This window comes from Melanotaenia boesemani, chromosome 17, assembly GCF_017639745.1.
Source record: "Melanotaenia boesemani isolate fMelBoe1 chromosome 17, fMelBoe1.pri, whole genome shotgun sequence".
In the NCBI taxonomy this organism is placed as follows: domain Eukaryota; kingdom Metazoa; phylum Chordata; class Actinopteri; order Atheriniformes; family Melanotaeniidae; genus Melanotaenia; species Melanotaenia boesemani.
In genome coordinates, this window is record NC_055698.1 from 9,825,981 (window position 1) to 9,843,655 (window position 17,675).

At 39.6% G+C, this 17,675-nt stretch overlaps 1 protein-coding gene across 1 annotated transcript; it reads left to right on the forward strand.

Annotated features, from left to right (window-relative positions):
- Positions 1 to 2,210: 2,210 nt before the first annotated feature.
- mfsd2ab (major facilitator superfamily domain containing 2ab) lies at positions 2,211 to 16,735 on the forward strand. Its single transcript, XM_041967110.1, has 14 exons — positions 2,211 to 2,472; positions 5,319 to 5,444; positions 6,293 to 6,417; positions 9,658 to 9,781; positions 10,320 to 10,398; positions 10,480 to 10,655; positions 10,767 to 10,857; positions 11,337 to 11,455; positions 11,653 to 11,736; positions 13,557 to 13,640; positions 13,748 to 13,860; positions 13,963 to 14,106; positions 14,568 to 14,744; positions 14,828 to 16,735. The coding sequence occupies exons 1-14, from the start codon at positions 2,383 to 2,385 to the stop codon at positions 14,880 to 14,882; spliced, it is 1,587 nt and encodes a 528-aa protein (XP_041823044.1). The 5' UTR covers positions 2,211 to 2,382; the 3' UTR covers positions 14,883 to 16,735.
- Positions 16,736 to 17,675: the final 940 nt, after the last annotated feature.

The following is a 17,675-nucleotide window of genomic DNA, read 5'->3' on the forward strand; positions in this document are numbered from 1 at the left end:
TATCTTGGTTTATCATGTTGCACTTGCAAACATCCTATGATATACTACCCGAACAGGATAAAGTGGTCCATAAACCTATTTAATATCATAACATCTGAGATGAAGAAAAATCTGACAGAATAGCCAAAAACTTGGATACTTAATCATATATATAACAACTTGACTTGTGTATTTTCACTTATAGGTATTACACACTCCTATGGGGGCTGGTTGAATTTACTGACACAACTTTTATAGCTTTATCTAATCTGCAGTGTTTACACACAATGATTTATAAGTTAAAGTTTTACACCACATGTGCAAATGGTCTGAATTAGAGTGTACAGTTGGCAAGGTCATAGTTCAACGGTAAGAGGTTTTTGAAAATAATGTATGTGGGAGAGCCCCTCTTAGAAGTGTGTCAGTAAACAAATATAGCATGGCTCGGAGATAAGGGTGCAGTATAAAATGTATATTTCAGTAGAGGTGAGGCAACAGGTCGGTGAGGTGTGTGGACATACTGTGTGTGTGATGCCATAAGTAAACACTGAAAATGTCGATACATCTCCTGTATCCAGACTTCCCTCCTACAGATACACAGATGAGTATTCAAACTGGTCATGGTGTGTGTACATATGTGTACAGTAGGTTTCATGGAATTTTGTGTTCAGCTAAACTGGGAAGGTACACATAGCTACAGCCAGAGCAAATGCTTTGCTAATAAAGACCTGAGTCAGTAAACACACCCAAAGGTAATGAGCCATCTGCAGACATGAGTTCCACCACAAATTATAAACTTTGTTTATACACCTATTAAGCAGTCATGCAGCGTGTGTCTATGTGAACGGACACACATAAATACTTTCCTGATTGTCAGTTCGTAGGAAGGTGGTCACTTTAAGTCACCTGTACGCAGGAAGATTCCTGTAAAATATGAATAATGAAAAGCAGTGTGGTCTAAAACTCACGTATGCTTCCACATAAATGCGCACACATTTGCGTAAACACACAACTGTTGCAAAATGAATGTTAACCTTTGAACTACACAACACCACTGTGAATTAAAGATGCAAATAGTGTGGATTACATACTGAATTCCTATAATATGACAACCTGTAAAAAATATTTTTGTTTGAATTTTATACATCTGAAACGGAGGAATGATTCTTAATGCAGGCTTTGCACTGGGGAAAAAAAAGTATGCCTCCTGGAGTTCTAAAGTTTTATGTAACAGGACATTTAAAAAAAACCGGAAAGAGGCCCCGGGGAAGAAAAAATCAAGGTGTTGCAATGTATGAGATGCTGTGTCACGCTGTGTTTTGGAATGTATGTGAAGGGAACAAGGAAATAACTAATTTGTACAACCTATTATTCATCAGTTCTTCACAGTCATAATTATTATTTAAATTATTTTGGTTGGCGATGATAGAAAGCCAACTTTAACTAAAAAAAACAGTTGCTTGGTTCTTTTAGCTGTAAATAGACAGATAGTATGGTCAGAATTAAGTGTTAGAATATGAAAGCAAGGATCCATTGTTCCTTGTATCAACAGTACAGGTTGCTGGTGGCATAATGGTGTGGGGATATTTTCTTGGTCTACTTTAGGTCCCTTGGTACCAAATGTCCTACCTGAGTACCTGAGTTTTGCTGCTGACGACTGTGTTGCCACTAATAACATCTTCTGATGTTACTTTCAGCAGGGTAATGTACCATGTCACAAAGCTCAAATCCTCTCCAACTAGTTTGACAGTGAGTTCACTGTACTCCAATGGCCTCCAGAGTGACCAGATATCAATCCAGCAGAGTACTTTTGGGAGGTGGTGGAGATTCTCATCATGGATGTGCAGCCGTCAAATCTTCAGCAACTGTGTGATGATATCATGATGTTATCATGTCAATATGAAGCAAAATCTCTGAGGAATGTTTCCCAACACCCTGTTGAAGCCATGAAGAATTAAAGCAGTTTTGACAGCAAAGAGGGTTCAACAAGCAAGATAGACCCAATAAAGTGGCAGGTAAGTGTAGTCTTGCACTTTTTTTTTATTTATTTATTTTTAATGAATGAAAAGTACAGCCTTATGGAAAATAGTGCCAAATACATTTTTACACAGGATCCCACTTTCATCCTAAATGGCTCCTAAATTTCATAGCAGTAAAAAAAAAGAAAAAGAAAAGGCGGGGGGCGTGGCTTAAATGGCGTGAATGACATGTCAAATGGGGTGGGGCTGAGCACTACTACTCTCATTGCACCCTCAGTGTTCAAACGTTGCCTACTAGGACGTAATCGCAGAACGTGCTGCTTAAACCTTATCAGTGAGATATATATTAGAGATTTGTTTGTTTTTTTCGAGTATTTGTATTTATTTTTGAGTCTAGTTTAACCAAGGAACCAGCTATTTTGCGATGGCAAAGGGAGAAGGAGGGGAACAATACTCCAACGCCAGTCTGTTGAATAAAGCGATCAACTCGGATGAATTAAAACTCAACAGGAAGGTGAGTTTAAAAAAAATAATTAACGTGAATTTAGTTATATTTACCTATGTATATAATGTCATCAGACAACACAGAGAGAGCAGGAAAAATCTGTTTTAATGGAAGTGTGCCTTGTAGATTTGAATGAATGGAGCACACCCGGCAAACTGACATTTTAAGGGAGTGATTCGTCAACGTTGACTGAGCTGAGCGCGCGATGTTCATTTCCATATTTCTCCACATCAGAGGACAAACGTATACCCCGTTATTAACTCAAAACAGCATAAAATCAATTCAATAATCGACACAGTTGATAAACTGAAGCAAATATTACTCATCTCAGTCAGTATATCAGCATAACCGAAGCCTCCACGAGGCCTCTTGCTTTTTCTCTGGTCCGTGGCTCGTGTCGAGATATTCCCCCATTTTTTTTTTTTTTTTTTTTTTTTTTTTTGTATCACATTAAACTAGAATATCGAAGGCATTCGACGTCTATAGAAGTTAGCAAGTTTAAGTCTTAATTTGGTGCCTCAATACTGGAATTTTCTATATTTTGCGCACTCTTTGCGCACTGTATTTTGCACCGGCCATCTAAATCTAAATTTAGACAGCGAAAAACCCGTGTTGAACCCACAGCAATTACCTTTTATTGCATCCACACTCATTTTGAATTGGCTGAAGTTCTTAGAATACCCCCTAAGTACACGTTGAATGTGTCATTTGCATGACGGTGCTTTGCATTAAAATAATTAAATTAATACAGGGGGGATTTTGTACTGAACATGTACATGTGTATGAATTTCCTTTATGATTTTGTTGATTGATAATAATCATGAGACATCCTTATCAGTTAAGCGTGGATTATAACGCTAAATAGGCGTGTTTCTGTGCTGCGTTCAGGGGTTCGTCTGAAAACACCCACCGCCCTTCCTTAATAGGGATTTTTTTCCGTATATTTATAAATCAGAGCTACGAGTGAGGCTTAAAAAACTTTTAAATTATTTGTACATCAGAAATATTGACACAATGATTTGCATCACTGTTCTATAGCTAACTAAGAAAAAAGCTTCGACTTACACTCGAGTGTAAGTTAAATGCCTTATTTAAAAAGTTGCACTGAAACAGCGGGGATATGATTGCTATGTTCTCTGTTTTGTTTTGCAGTGATCTTTATCCTTCTTTTTCTACTTAATTCGAGACGTATGTTGCATTGATAGGGCTGATTATACTTCCGATAATCATGAATGCAACAGGAAGCATTAACCAAGTTGACGTGTCAGTGCACTGCTGCAGAAGTTATCTTGTAAAATGCAATTCATAATTTATTCATAGCAGCGTGAAATGAGCAAAACCCTACTTATTTAACTTAGCCCCCACAGTCTTTTTATATTAGTTCACAGTAGTAATGTATAATAACTGACACATGGACTATCTATAGTTAACGTACTGATAGAAGTTGTAAACTTTGAATAGGCTTGTTTTCATATCACGTTTTAAAAATAAAACGCAGCTGAATATCTGATTTGAATACACTACTACATACTAAAGATTACTATTTATTCTGTTCACAAAGGGCAATCCTCCACTGATGCAATTATAATGTATGGCTTTATGGAAAGAGGAGAATTTTAAATGCATTGCTGCAAAGTTATGCAATGTCACTGACACATTCCCATGACAGTGTGAAAGGGTTTGTATTGTTTATTTATTTTTTCCTAGAAGAGGCATCAGTAAAGAGTAGTAGAACAGGTGTATTGTGTAAAGCATAAAAGAAAAGATTTATGGTGATTGGCAGGATCTAGTTTAATAATTACTGTAATGGCAGCTATTATATAAAGAATTTTGCTCCTGTGTTTTTATCAAGTTCTTTCATTTATACATGTGTGTTTAGTCACCTAAACAAAGACTGAGTTGGATGTATCAACAAGGGAGAGGCTACTTAAATACACTTGTTGTCACATTTCTGTCTTGTACTGCAGTTTGATCCAAGCCAGAGTAGTAACCATGAACGCAACAGGAGTGCTGCTATGCATCTGTGGTTTAAATTCATTTCCATAAGCTGATGATACTTTCAGGTTTATGCTTTCCCGAACAGTAGTCCCTTTTGTCGTTCTGTACCACTCATGAAAACCAGACTGCTGGCTATGACATGCAGGATTTTGATTGGTCAAGAGGAGGGTGTGTTTTACTCTTTTTGTTTTTTTTCTGTGGTCAAGGCATACTGGCAGCCACCCCTTTGGTCATTGAATAAGTTTAAACTGCTGCCAAGGTACTGTCTGGCTGGCAGCTTTTGGCGAGAGTGACAACACAATGTTGTCATGCCCTGGCTCTGACCGATGCAAATTAGTGCTGAGAAGCTGGTAGTGTCTCTGAAGAAATGATTACACCAACAGTAAAGTTAAATGGAGAAGAATGAGCACTTGTTAAGAACCAAAACTTTCTTGTCTCCTCGTGGCTACCCCTGCCAAAGACAATGTTGGGGTTTATGCCAGAAGGACTCTTGAGCTTTTAAGACCGGTGATTAAGAATTTAGGGCAAATTCTCTACAAAGCTCTCAAAAAAGTAGATTTTTTCCTCTGATTCAGACTAGCAAGATAGAGGCGAGACTGAGGATTAAAGTTTCCTGTTTATAAGCTTTGAAAATCAAAGTGTGGCTTGCTGTGTTTCAGACCCTCTATAATGATTGATCTGCTGTCACACATATAACCCTTCCTATATTTGCAAGTGTTATTTTGAGCTGCTGGGATTCTTGTGGACAGTTACTCCAGAAGTTGGCCAGTGTTGAATATTTTTTTTTAACATAAATAATTTTCCTTTCTAATTGTGTTTCTTTGTTCTAGTATTTAAAATTGTTGTTCTCTTCTCAGCATGAGCATCGAAACAGGTTGTCAATCTGCAACAAAATCTGCTATGCCATTGGCGGTGCGCCCTACCAGATCACCGGATGTGCCTTGGGCTTCTTCCTGCAGATCTATCTACTTGATGTAGCTCAGGTGGGTAATACCAAATGATTTCAAAACTTCGTGATCACCCACTGTTCACAAGTTTAGTGTCAACTTGATAGCACAGAGCTAAATTTAGCCAGCATTCCCTCTCTAAAAGAAAATGCTAACTTACTAGGGGCAGGAACATAGCGAACACATCCACAGCTGCTTTTCCTGTTCTTTGTGCTGTCAGACCCCAACATATTATATGTGGGGGGGCGGCTGTTGGTATTTACAGGCTTAAGGTCATGAAGTTGTACATGATCCTCCACTTTAAAAACACCACACATCAAAGCTCACCAACGAAGGGGCTGAATCTCCTGGAAATGAATGAAGTGGTGGAAAAAGTTTCTCCCTGACTGCTGTTATCGACTTAATGATACTGCTACCCTGTATGTAAAGGCTTACAGGGGCTTTTCAGGAAAATTTTTAGTGCAGTGGGTGATGGCGGTGTAATGAGGAGGGGCTCGCTTTAATGGGCTCTGACATTAATCTGATGGATAAAGCCACAGGGTTTAGCTTTGTTCGGCTTCCAAGATTGTTCACTACAAGTCTATTGGGCAACGCGGCGTGGTGCAGACTGTACAGTCAGGGGTTAAGCATTCATGGTGCCTGGCCTCCTGACAAGTTGGTCTCCCCTGCACAGATTGCCACCAAGTGACATCTTCACTATTTGGCTTAATTTCTTTATGAGTTGCCTTTACCCTCGTGACTTTATATAAAGATGGCTACTAAACGATGCTCACTGTAAGTTTAATATCATGTTTTACTGCTTCACTGCTACTGTTTAACCATACATCCAAAGCTTTTATAGCAGATGTTAACACTCACCTATTTGGACTTTCTGATTATTCTAGTTGGATCCCTTCTATGCCTCCATAATCTTGTTTGTCGGCCGAGCCTGGGACGCAATAACGGACCCCACAGTGGGCTTCCTGGTCTCCCGAAGCCCATGGACATGTGCTGGACGAATGCTACCCTGGTACGTCTTAATAACTGATCTGTTTTACTTTTCTGTCCCATGTTTGGATCTTTGTGTCAAACTATTTCCGTGAGTCCATTGATGACAACCAAATTAGGTAACTGAGTCACATTTGAGATATTTTGCTGCTGGAAGTGCTTGAAAGGGGGGATCCTGTCAGCCTTTGTGAGTCACAGGGAAGATTTGGCAACCAGTCTGTGTACATGTGTCAGTGTTTTGGGGGTGGTGCTTAGTAAGCTTGCGTCACACACAAGAGGAGTTACTATGGGGTTTGCTGATGAAATTAGTGCTGCTTCCTCTTTCATACGTGTCCGAACTCCCAACCACTTTCTCTCCCTCTCACACATCCACTCTCAACAGGCCACAGTATCATTTACTAAAAAAAATGCATCTAGTTGGAAAAAGCAAAAAACTGAACTTTTTGAAGGCAAAACTCCAAAGATCCAAAGTTTTTGTCTTTTTTTTCCCTAAACATATACAGAAATTCTTTCAGGTGTTAATTGAGCACATTTTGCAGCTTGCAGACTTGCTTGTAGTTTACACCTCCCCTCCACTTCATGGTTACCTCTGAGCATCCAACATGTGTCCATCTCAGGTTTAAGTCTGATTATCTCTGTCCGTTCTAACTGTGGCTCATGTGCCATCTAAAACTGCAGAGCCTCCTGAAGACCTTGGCTCTGATGTAGGGTGTCAGTAGAGCTGCTAGTTATAGAGGGGTTGCCACAACTGCTTGTCAACACTTCAGATGTTTTATTGCCTCTCTGGTATCTCAGCATGATCAGGATGGAAATGGGGGGAAAAAGGTAAAATATGACATTTGAGTCAAGGTGGATGTTACACAAGCACATGTACCCCAAAGCTACTTATGGAAGATGGAACCAGCCTTGAAGGTCCCCTGTGGTCCTCTTCTCTGTTTCCCATGGCATACAGCTCCAAAGGTGTGCACAGCACCAGAGCATTTGTATAATTCATATAGCACACAGGGGGATGCTCATCCTGTTCAGTTTTAACAGTTCCTGAATGCACCGCTCTGGTAATGAAATTATGCAGCAGCTGCTTCAGAGAAGTAAAATAGGGGCTTTTGCAACTAGGTTGTGGTTATCCATCCGGGCATCACTTCTTTTAAACATGCATTTCCATGTTTTTTCTGCTATGGAAATGCAAAGACTTCTTTTTGAGAAGCTGATTCATAAAATAGTCATATTTCATTAACAGTCCCTGTGTTCTACAGAGTAATAGGTTATTTTACAGGGAGTGGTAATTTTCAGCCAGTATCCAGATGATGAAACTGGGTCACACAGGATGCTGCTTGTGCTTGTCAAGATGTACTTGTCGTCAGAGATGGGGTGCCTGGTTGTGGGAGGAGGAAGAAATGAGGAATGACTGGCATGTTCAGTCACGTTGTCGTCAGCTCAGCTGAGGAGATGCAAGCAGGGAGGAAGCGGGCGAGTCACTCTATTGTAAAAGCTCTGTTTAGGTAGTGGGGGAGGGTGACTGGAGTCAAGCTTGCTTCTCATTGGTTTAGCTTCAACACACCACCTATCTTTAGCCAATGGCGTGTCAGCTCTGAGCTGCGAATACCCCTGTAGGACTTTTAAATAGTGGGTGAGGAATCAAGAAGGTTACTGCAGTTCAAGTTTCACATGCAGAATGAGTCTTACTGTTGCAGCATAAGCACCATACTGCTTAGTTCTCAGAAATGCAGTTCAGATGATAATTTAGTGTTCGGCAGAAGGTTTAGATGTGACCTTGTAAGGGTCTTTTAAAAGCAATTTATGTAAAGCATGAACATTTAATTTATGTTTTTATCAAAGCATAAAAAATCAAGAAGTTAAAGCCTCAGATTGTTTAGTCTTATCAAAGTTGTTCACATGCTTAGCTCGGTGTTTGCTTCTGGATCCAAAAACCAGTTTTCACTGCCACAGCTGTCACATCTTAAGTTCACTTGCTGAGACAAAGTCACACTTTCCCAGTCAGCATGGCTGTAAATATATTTCTAAGAAGGGGATCAGGTTTATACTTGTATGACCTGTCACGTCACTTGTGTAAGGAAGGTGTGTGCCTCCTAACACAAAAGGTGGAGTTTTATTTTATTTAAAAGAGTATTTAAAAAGAAAAACATGTAGCAATAAGATGTAAAGCTCAATAACAGGTTTTGATTAACTGGTGCAGTAGGATTTCTGAATAAAAAGTAGAAATGAAAGCTAAATGATGTGCTGTTTTGAGTTTGAGATCATGCGATGTGGAGGAAGTTCTCCAGAAATGACTACATTCCTATCCTGGTGGAACGTCTGCACCGACTCGCCCACTGTTCCCACAGTGACTTCTCTCAAGTGTACAGTTAATGACATTACATGCACCAGAGCGCAGGCTAAATGCAGCCCCTCCTGACATTTCAGGCACCTACTGCGCGTCAGCGTTGGGTAATAACCAGGCTTAAGGTGATTAGTAGTAAATCTGAAGTGAAGCTGAGCACCTTTACTATATACCTAAGTTAGCATTGCTATGAGACAAAGCTGCATCACTGTGTCTGTGTATAATAGTTGTATCCTCTTACTCAAATATCATTGTGATAAGCGGGATGACTTCATATCCTGACCGATAAAGCTGGAAATGTTCCTGTAAATACAAGTTCAATAAGCAGAATGAATTGGCTGCTTCCTCTACAAAAAGCCAGACTTTTTTTTTTCCCTGACTGCAGAGGTGTGGCTGCACTTGCAGTCTTTCATTTGATTGGAGTATGTTGGTCTGGCCATAGGAAAAAAGCAGTGGAGGTCAGGAAGTGACCATATGAGTACTGCTTCCACAAAAAAAAATCTAAATTTTTCCCCTTTCACTCATATATTTACAGGACATTAGTCATACTTACATATTCATTGATCATACTCTACTTAACAGGAAGTGTTAGTGGAAATGATATTGTTTTAATCCAGAGACAGTGACATTTTCAAGCAGCATTCCTCAGTACAACCTGAAGTGACCCTCTTATCAGGCCATACTACCACTCAACCTGTTTCTTACAACAGCGATTCGGCTGATGATGATTGGTGCAATGGTGTTTACTCCCTGAAATCTAAAAGTGACACACGTGGGGAAAAGTTGGCACAAGCTCAATGAAAGACACCAGGGGTCCTGATCGCTGTAATTATGAGCATTGTCACGCTTGGTTACAATCACGTTTTCAGCCACTGATGTTGTTGTTTGTCTCCCTCTTCTCTCCCCTCTCCATCCTAACTGTAGGATCCTGTTCTCAACCCCTCTGGCAGTGATTTCTTATTTCCTTATATGGTACGTTCCTCCCTTTGAAAATGGCAAAGTCATCTGGTACCTATTCTTCTACTGCCTCTTCCAAAGCCTTCAAACTGTGAGTAGCATTCACAAATTGTCTTGTACATCACATGCAGCATCATTCTAAACATTATTACCATGTACCAGGCACTTCCTCTTAGATATATTTAAAGTTACCATGACTTTACGCTGAACTGATTTGATTATGAAACAGCGAAGTTGTATTTCTAAACAAAAAGAACATATTTGTTTAAAAGGAAGTCATCTGATCTACAATAAAAACTGAAAACAGGTGGTAATGAGAAGAGCTGTCAGTTTGTGTAATCTGCAGAGAAACTGAAGCATGAAAATGAATTTCTTTTGCTAAATAATTACATGGACAAGAACTTGATTGTGTCCTGGTAGCTTCAGCTTTTTTTTTGCAGAGATTAATGAAGTTGAAATCATATGTTCATGGGTTTTGTGGTGACAGTAGACCCAGTAGACTTTTTTTTTCTTTAAGCCTTCCTAAATGTGCACTTAAGCTCTCTAAAATATAAATGATATGCTTTACTTTGTCTTTAACTGTCTGCATGACCAAAAATGAATGAATCTCTCCTTGTCATTTCTATCAGTGCTTCCATGTGCCATACTCTGCCCTCACCATGTTCATCAGCACAGAGCAGAAGGAGCGAGACTCTGCCACTGCATACAGTAAGTGTAAAACTCTACTCCTTCATCTCCTGACAGCTGACATCCTGTGTGTCTCTTAAACATCTCCATTTCTGTCCTCAGGGATGACGGTGGAGGTTTTGGGCACCTTGATTGGCACAGCTATCCAGGGCCAGATTGTCGGCATGGCCAACGCTCCGTGCCTCCCAGGACCCGGTGACATCGTGGCGGACCTGAGCAATGTCTCAGTGTCTGCTGGTTTCAATGAGTCAGAGCATGGTATTTCCCTGGAGCACACGGTAAACAGTTTGTTTTTTCATCATTTACTGGCCTCAAAGCAGATATGAGATAAATTAGACATTTAGGAAATATAATTAAAAATCCAATCTTTTATTGTTGCTCCCTCACAGAAAACGGCCTACATGATTGCTTCTGGTGTCATCTGCTTGATCTACGTCATCTGTGCCATTGTTTTATTCTTTGGTGTGAGAGAACAAAAAGGTGAGACTTAATCTTTCAGTCAGTCCGAATACATCAGTTATGCCTTTTTTTCCCCCCTCAATAATAGTTGGATTCAAGATCAATAGAAAATGCTTTAGCTTCCATTGACCTCATTTAGTCGAGCATAGCCTTTTGATTGGCCACAGATAAACTCATGTCTACCATGTGAGGGAGCACTTGTGACGGTTCTGCTGCGGACCAATGAGGAGACACAGTCACAGCTGTATGATGTGGTACGACTGTGGCCTGACAGGCTGTGTGAGAGAACACCAACTGTGGTTGAATTCGAAGCCTTGTGACCTGCGATGGCACTAATGAGGCACCTTAGTTCAGTCAAAGATGAGCCTGAAAGGCAGCTGCTCATAAAAACATTCATTCAGGGAATCAGGCAGAAGGGATTTAAAAGGATTTGAGAAAGTGGGTGTAACTTTGGGTCGGTGTAATTTTTTTCATTCTTTCATTATATTTCTTTCTTCCAGAATCTTGTCGAATCAGGGCAGAGCCCATGTCCTTCTTTCAAGGGATTAGGCTGGTGATGGGACACGGGCCCTATGCCAAACTGGTCATGGTCTTCCTCTTCACCTCACTAGGTTTCATGGTGCGTATTAAACTACATTCATAAAGTTTAACACTCTTAATTAATACACTTTTAGTTGCTGTAAATGAAAATCTATATTTTCTTTTTAATGATTAAATTCAGCTTCACTGGTGTGTGCTCTTGGGCATGCTGTGCTGTTTTTTTCCCTAGATGTTTGCAAAAATGTGACTGAGTCAGCTTCTGTTTTCACTCTGCAGCTCCTGGAGGGAAACTTTGCTCTGTTCTGCAGCTCCACGCTGGGTTTCAGAAACGACTTCCAGAATATTCTGCTAGTTATCATGGTGAGCACACATACACAAATCAAACCCACACAAACACTTACAGGTGGCATTTTACAGACAAACACAAATGGATGCACTGTTCCCATAGCAGTTACAGTATTTCCCTTCATGCATCTGAAAGCCAGAGCAGCTCCTTTATGTGAAATAAGTTAAACCATTAGCTTAGGAGTGCAGACAAAAGCTTTCCCTCCCAAGGCGAAGACATAAATTGTCTTCAATTACAAGGCCTGCTCTGTACTCGATTATAAAGCAGGGCTCCTGGCTGGCTATGTCCACTGTGTGTGTCCAGTCTGACCACTCTGCCTGAATGCCATGTTGTTCCCACAGAGGGTGAAGGAGGCACATTTGCATCTCCTTTCTTATAAACCTGATTGCAGAAAAAAAAAACTTACCTTGGCCTTCAGATCCTGATGGGTATTCAGACTAATTAATCATAGATGTGTCAGGCTAACACACACAGTTGAACTGTACAGAGCGAGAAAGCACAGGTTAGTGAGGTTGAAAAGATTACATGCTTTGATCCTTTACTTTATGGAAAGGATTATGGAGCCAATGCAGTGACCTTCATTAAAGTATATTTAGTAAAGTAGATTTTTTTTAACTTTCGGAGAAACTTCTCCCATCATGTCAATAATCAGCAATTCCAGATCTTAATATTCACCTTCTGCCAGTCGAGTAAATGTCCCACTATCCTGATGTTCAGATCATACCAGGATTAATAAGTTAAACAAGTCAAACCAGAAGCTAATATATAACAATGTGCACTTTAAAACTTCTCAGTTCCTGGATCCGAACAGTAAAGGTCAAATGTTAATGAGACATTGTGTTAGATCAGCAGGGAATTCATTATACAGCAACAAACAAAAAGCACTCTGTGTATCCTTTTTTTTTTCTAGAATTTGAGGCACGTTGCAGAAAGCATGCAGTACAGGACATTATCCACCAGCACTCAAGCACCACAAATAAACTCATGTTCAAAGAGTGGACTGTGGTTTTATCTGGAGTTGGGCTCCTCTGTTTCATTTAGAAGGAGTGTATGAGGTTGGCTATGTTAACATGGTTCATGGGGTTTGTTTGGATTATAAAAACCTGATTATAACATAATGATGTTTGATTTCTGAGAAATTGGCTGATAAGCCTTAAGGCTCAGGGTGGTGTCTGCAAAGAACAGGTGACTAAAGGCCAGGTGCACACACACCTACTTAATAAAGCAAATGCATAAATAAAGAAACTTACAAGAAACCAAGTTAAACTGATTGTTACATAGAAAAATGTCATTGCAGCATAACTGTGTCTGCAGAAAAATGGTTATGTGTGGGTGGCTTATCTTCAGGCAATGCAGTTTGTCCCTGTTCACAAGAAAAAGGTGGGAAAATGCTGTTGCGCAATGACAATTGTGCAGTTTTCCCCTTAGTCAAACACAAAAGGCCAAGAGGCCAAACTGATTTTAGGGCACCCTGTCCCCTGTAGAGTGAGACGGTTACTTCTATGAGTTTGAGCTCAAATTTGTTTTGGGAAGAGCTGCAGAGGCTGGATTATCTTCCATCAATAGTGTTGTTTTTGGCTGGGATGAGAGCTCAAGGTGTATCTGCAACACGGTGCTTTTATGCCCGTGGAGCTAAGTCAATCCACAGAAGTCTTTTCAGAAGAGTATCATGCCTCCATCATTTCATGTAACAGAAAGGGTCACCGCCCCCCATTTTTCTGCCTCTTTACATTAAAATGCAGCAGAGGCTCCTTTGTGGAATTTATGAGAACTTATTGAAGTTTTAGAGAAGCTGGCTTGGCTAACCAGATGTGGGCATCTTTTATCTTTTCAGGTCTCGGCTACTCTGGCCATCCCCTTCTGGCAGTGGTTCCTGACTCGATATGGTAAAAAGACGGCGGTTTACGTTGGCAGCTTGGTAAGCCCACAAATCACATTCAAATCAAGATCCACAGGAATTACCTGTGCTACCAGCAGAACTCCTCTGAGAAGCAAACCTTCACTATTTTTTTTTTTCATCCTCAGTCTGTAGTTCCTTTCTTGATCATGGTGGTCTGTGTAAAGAGTAACCTGATTGTCAGCTACACCGTCTCCTTCTTTGCTGGAGTTGGAGTAGCTTCAGCCTTCTTGCTCCCCTGGTAAGAACCCTACTGATTCTTCATTTGTGTGGCTTTTTAAAAATGTCTTTTCCCATCATTTTTGCAAATATGTGACCAGTCCTGGCCATTTTTATATTTCAGGTCCATGCTGCCTGACGTTGTCGATGACTTCCAAGTGCAAAACCCAGAATCCACCGGCCACGAAGCTCTCTTCTATTCTTTCTACGTCTTCTTCACTAAGTTCGCGTCTGGGGTGTCTTTGGGCGTCTCCACTCTCAGCTTAGAGTAAGAGTTCACACAAGCACAAGCTAAACTGTTTTTCTAAATGACTTCAAACAAATTTGTAGGTCTTTCATCAAATTCTTGTCCAGTGCCTTGGACTGAAATAAAATCTTAAGCTGAGTCAAATCTGCCAGCACCCAAATCCTACATCAAAGCAAGAAATTCTTTCTCTCATTAAATTAAGTACAGTAAGGAGATGTGTGTGTATGTGTGTGTGTGAGCACGGATTGCATGCTTGACTGCAGCAAGCTAGTCTTGTGATAAACGATTTGTTGGCATTTTTTCTTACGTGTCAAGCTGTGTTTTACAAAAACATACAGGTGAAAATTGAAAATATATCACTAAAGTTTTCACTTATAGCTGCAGATTGTCTGTGTGCATTATTTAGGAGTCTGATTCTGCAACACAGGTGCTGTGCATAATTAAGTTTGTTGTTTTTTGTTTTTTTTTGTTTTTGTTTTTAGCTTTGCAGGATACATCTCTAGAGGTTGCTCTCAACCACCAGCAGTGGACTTAACCTTGAAATTGCTGGTTTCGGCAGCCCCTGTAGCCTTCATCTTAATCGGCCTGGGAATCTTGTACTCCTATCCCATCGATGAGGAGAGGCGGCAAGGCAACCGCAAACTGCTACAAGAACAGAGGTAAGGCTGAAAACACTCGTCCACCTTGTTTCTACGCAGCTGTGAAACAAAACTCCAGCTAAGGTCTTTTTGTTCTCTCACAGGGACAATGAAGCCGATTCAGAAACGGACTCAGCAGAGCTGGTCAACATGATCTAGCACATTGTTGAGAGTCCCACGGACCAATCGGGTGATCAACTGGCATTTTGCACTGGGCGAGACCAACGGACCGAGGGCTGTCGGATCGCACCGACACTGCCTTGTCCAGCCAGTTTGCTGCTGTTCCACGTACAACACTTGATCGACTCAAAAGCGTTAACTGTGCGAGCCACGTTGAGGCCTTTCTGAAGACAAAACGTCCGACCTTCAGTATTTGTGACGTTCTCCTAGCATGACACCCTTCTCTTTACATCGAGGTCTCAATAAGCCTTACTTTTTGTATAACATACTACTTTGGAGTACTGTAGGAAACTTTTTTTCTGTTTTGTTTTTTTTTTTAAAGGTTGGTCTTGTTTTGAGTTGAAATTGCACAAACAGAGAAATTGTTTTGAACATGTTGTGACGACGTTATTGGTGCTAATAACTGGAACAGAGTGGTTTCCACCGTTGTACACAGAACACTGAGCATTAATGACCCAGAGTACTATGCTGAAAACATCTTTTGAGTTCTGACATGTAAACATTGAAGGAAACTGAAACAGCGCCTTAATTTCTGCCTCGTTTCGGAGTTAAAAATCCAAAACAGACAAAACTGCCATAAGTGTGTGCCACTTGGTGTGTATTTTAAACTTGTTTAAGTGTGTTGTAATTTCAGTATCTCCTCGTAGTTTACAGAAACCAGTCAAGCTAGTCTTTTCTTTTTTTTAAGTCTTCCCACTGCCTCTGGTTTGTTTTCTTTTAGAGGATGCTGTAACGTCATCATAACAGCTGTACTCTGAGGGGGCATCAGAACGCCCACCTAGCAGAGTTGAAACCACTACAAAAGTCAGTTTGCACAAATATCTGAAAAGCTTATCCAGCCAATCTCTTTACTCTATTATCGTATTTATAGGACAGCTACTGAAGACGGCATTTTCCTCTAAATGCTTTAATTTACGTTAATATTCAGCAAAGTGGTCGCTAAAGCCGGTACAAATTTAGAAATATATAATTATTTAATTATTTATTAGTTTTGGTTTTACAGGTTTTTTTTTTTTCTTTCCAGTTCATGTTTGCTGAAACGTCATGCTTTTTGCAGTATTTAAATCTATACGAGGCTTGTATAGTTGTTCTAACTCACCTAGAGTTTTAAAGTTGAAGACAAGGAGGTCGGAGGCAAATTTTAAAACATTCAGTCACCTTTTAATGCATGTTGCCATGGCTACAATCTTAACTCTATATGCATTTAAAAAGGGAAGCACATAATTGTATGAAAAATGAGATGGAAAAGTGAGCTTGTATTTGGGAGTTGTCTTTTTATGTTTAACCTTTTGCTTGTGAACATTTATTGAAAAAACAATCCCTGTCCTAAAAATGAGGATTGACACCTTTCATATCAATTGATATGGAAACTGTATATGCAGTGCCATATGTTATACATACTGTTACATCTTCAACATGACAACTGAGTTGCCGATGTGAAATTATTTCATTTACTTCCCTTTCTTTATGTCCTGAAGAGGATACTGTATTTTACGTGCCAACATGTCGTTTTCCCTCACTAACCCTGTAATTGTTGTACAGCATGTAAATCTCATCTTGTTTTATTTAGTCAGTGCATTGTGTTTTATGGAGTTGTCAGTGCACGTCCCTCATGACTGAGGCTGTAGCCAAATATGTGAGCATTAATTCCACAGGGACAGACTGAAGCCTTGTGTACATGCCTCTTGTGCATATGTAAATATGTGTAAAACTGTAAATACCTTTTGATATTTGTGGCTGCCCGTGAACCTATGAACACTGTAATGTAGTTATTTAAGAAAAAAAGATGTGATGGAAAAATGTGCATTGAAAATAAATGCATATTAAGCGTATTATGAGCAATTTGTCATCAATTCTTTGTCTGAAACAACTAAAGCCTGATCAGCCCTTATAAGGGCTGAGAAAGTTACACACTTGAGCATCAACTATATAAAAAAAAATTAAAAAGATAATACCCAAAGTGTATTTTAGTGTAAAAATTAATGTTTAAGAATAATTTTGTTACTGAATGTAATCAATAACATCTGTTTGCATAGGATCACTGTTAGCACGGTGTCATCGTGTGTCAAATACATGGGGACGGGTGAGAAATTTACAATTTCTCATCTGTTTTATTTACTCATGCACTGTAACAGTCAACTTTTTTTTTTACACTGGGAATATATTTTGAGGTCTCTAGATGTCCCTAAATACCAAAAACATGCACATAGACTTTATTATTGTTGAGCTGTTCTTTGTTTCATTTGGGTAAGTCTTTGGGTAGACATGTTTTATGAAACTATGGCCAAGACTTAAATCATTTTACAGTAGAGGTGAAGTGATTTAATCATCACATACATCATGGATAATTAAGCAAATGCTTACAGAATGGATATTAATGCACATTATACTAAAGTTGCTCCTCATCAACTGCCTTTGAAACTATAAAGGACATGAAGCACAATGAGCAGATTTTTATGTTTGATAGAAGCAATATTATATACATAGAAAACAAAAATATTAAAGGTTTTACTAAATAATAAAGGTAGAAGTTCTAGTAAGTTCCTACATTTGTGCTGTTTGAGAAGCAAAGTCTACATGTAGTCACATACTGCCATCTAGTGTTGGTATCTTTTAAAGAGATTTCTAATTAAAAACATAAAATTAAATGTCCCAACTAAATACGACCCAAATTCCCAAACTATTGGGACACTGTGTAAATAAAAACAGAATACAATGATGAACATGAACATTTTTTTCAACAATTTCACTGTAGATGGTGGGGTCTTAAAT

Coding starts and splice junctions, on each gene's coding strand:
- mfsd2ab (XM_041967110.1), top strand. CDS start 2,383: ATGGCAAAGGGAGAAGGAGGGGAACAATACTCCAACGCCAGTCTGTTG. Junction 2,473..5,318: donor AATTAAAACTCAACAGGAAG/GTGAGTTTAAAA, acceptor TTCTCTTCTCAG/CATGAGCATCGAAACAGGTT. Junction 5,445..6,292: donor ATCTACTTGATGTAGCTCAG/GTGGGTAATACC, acceptor TGATTATTCTAG/TTGGATCCCTTCTATGCCTC.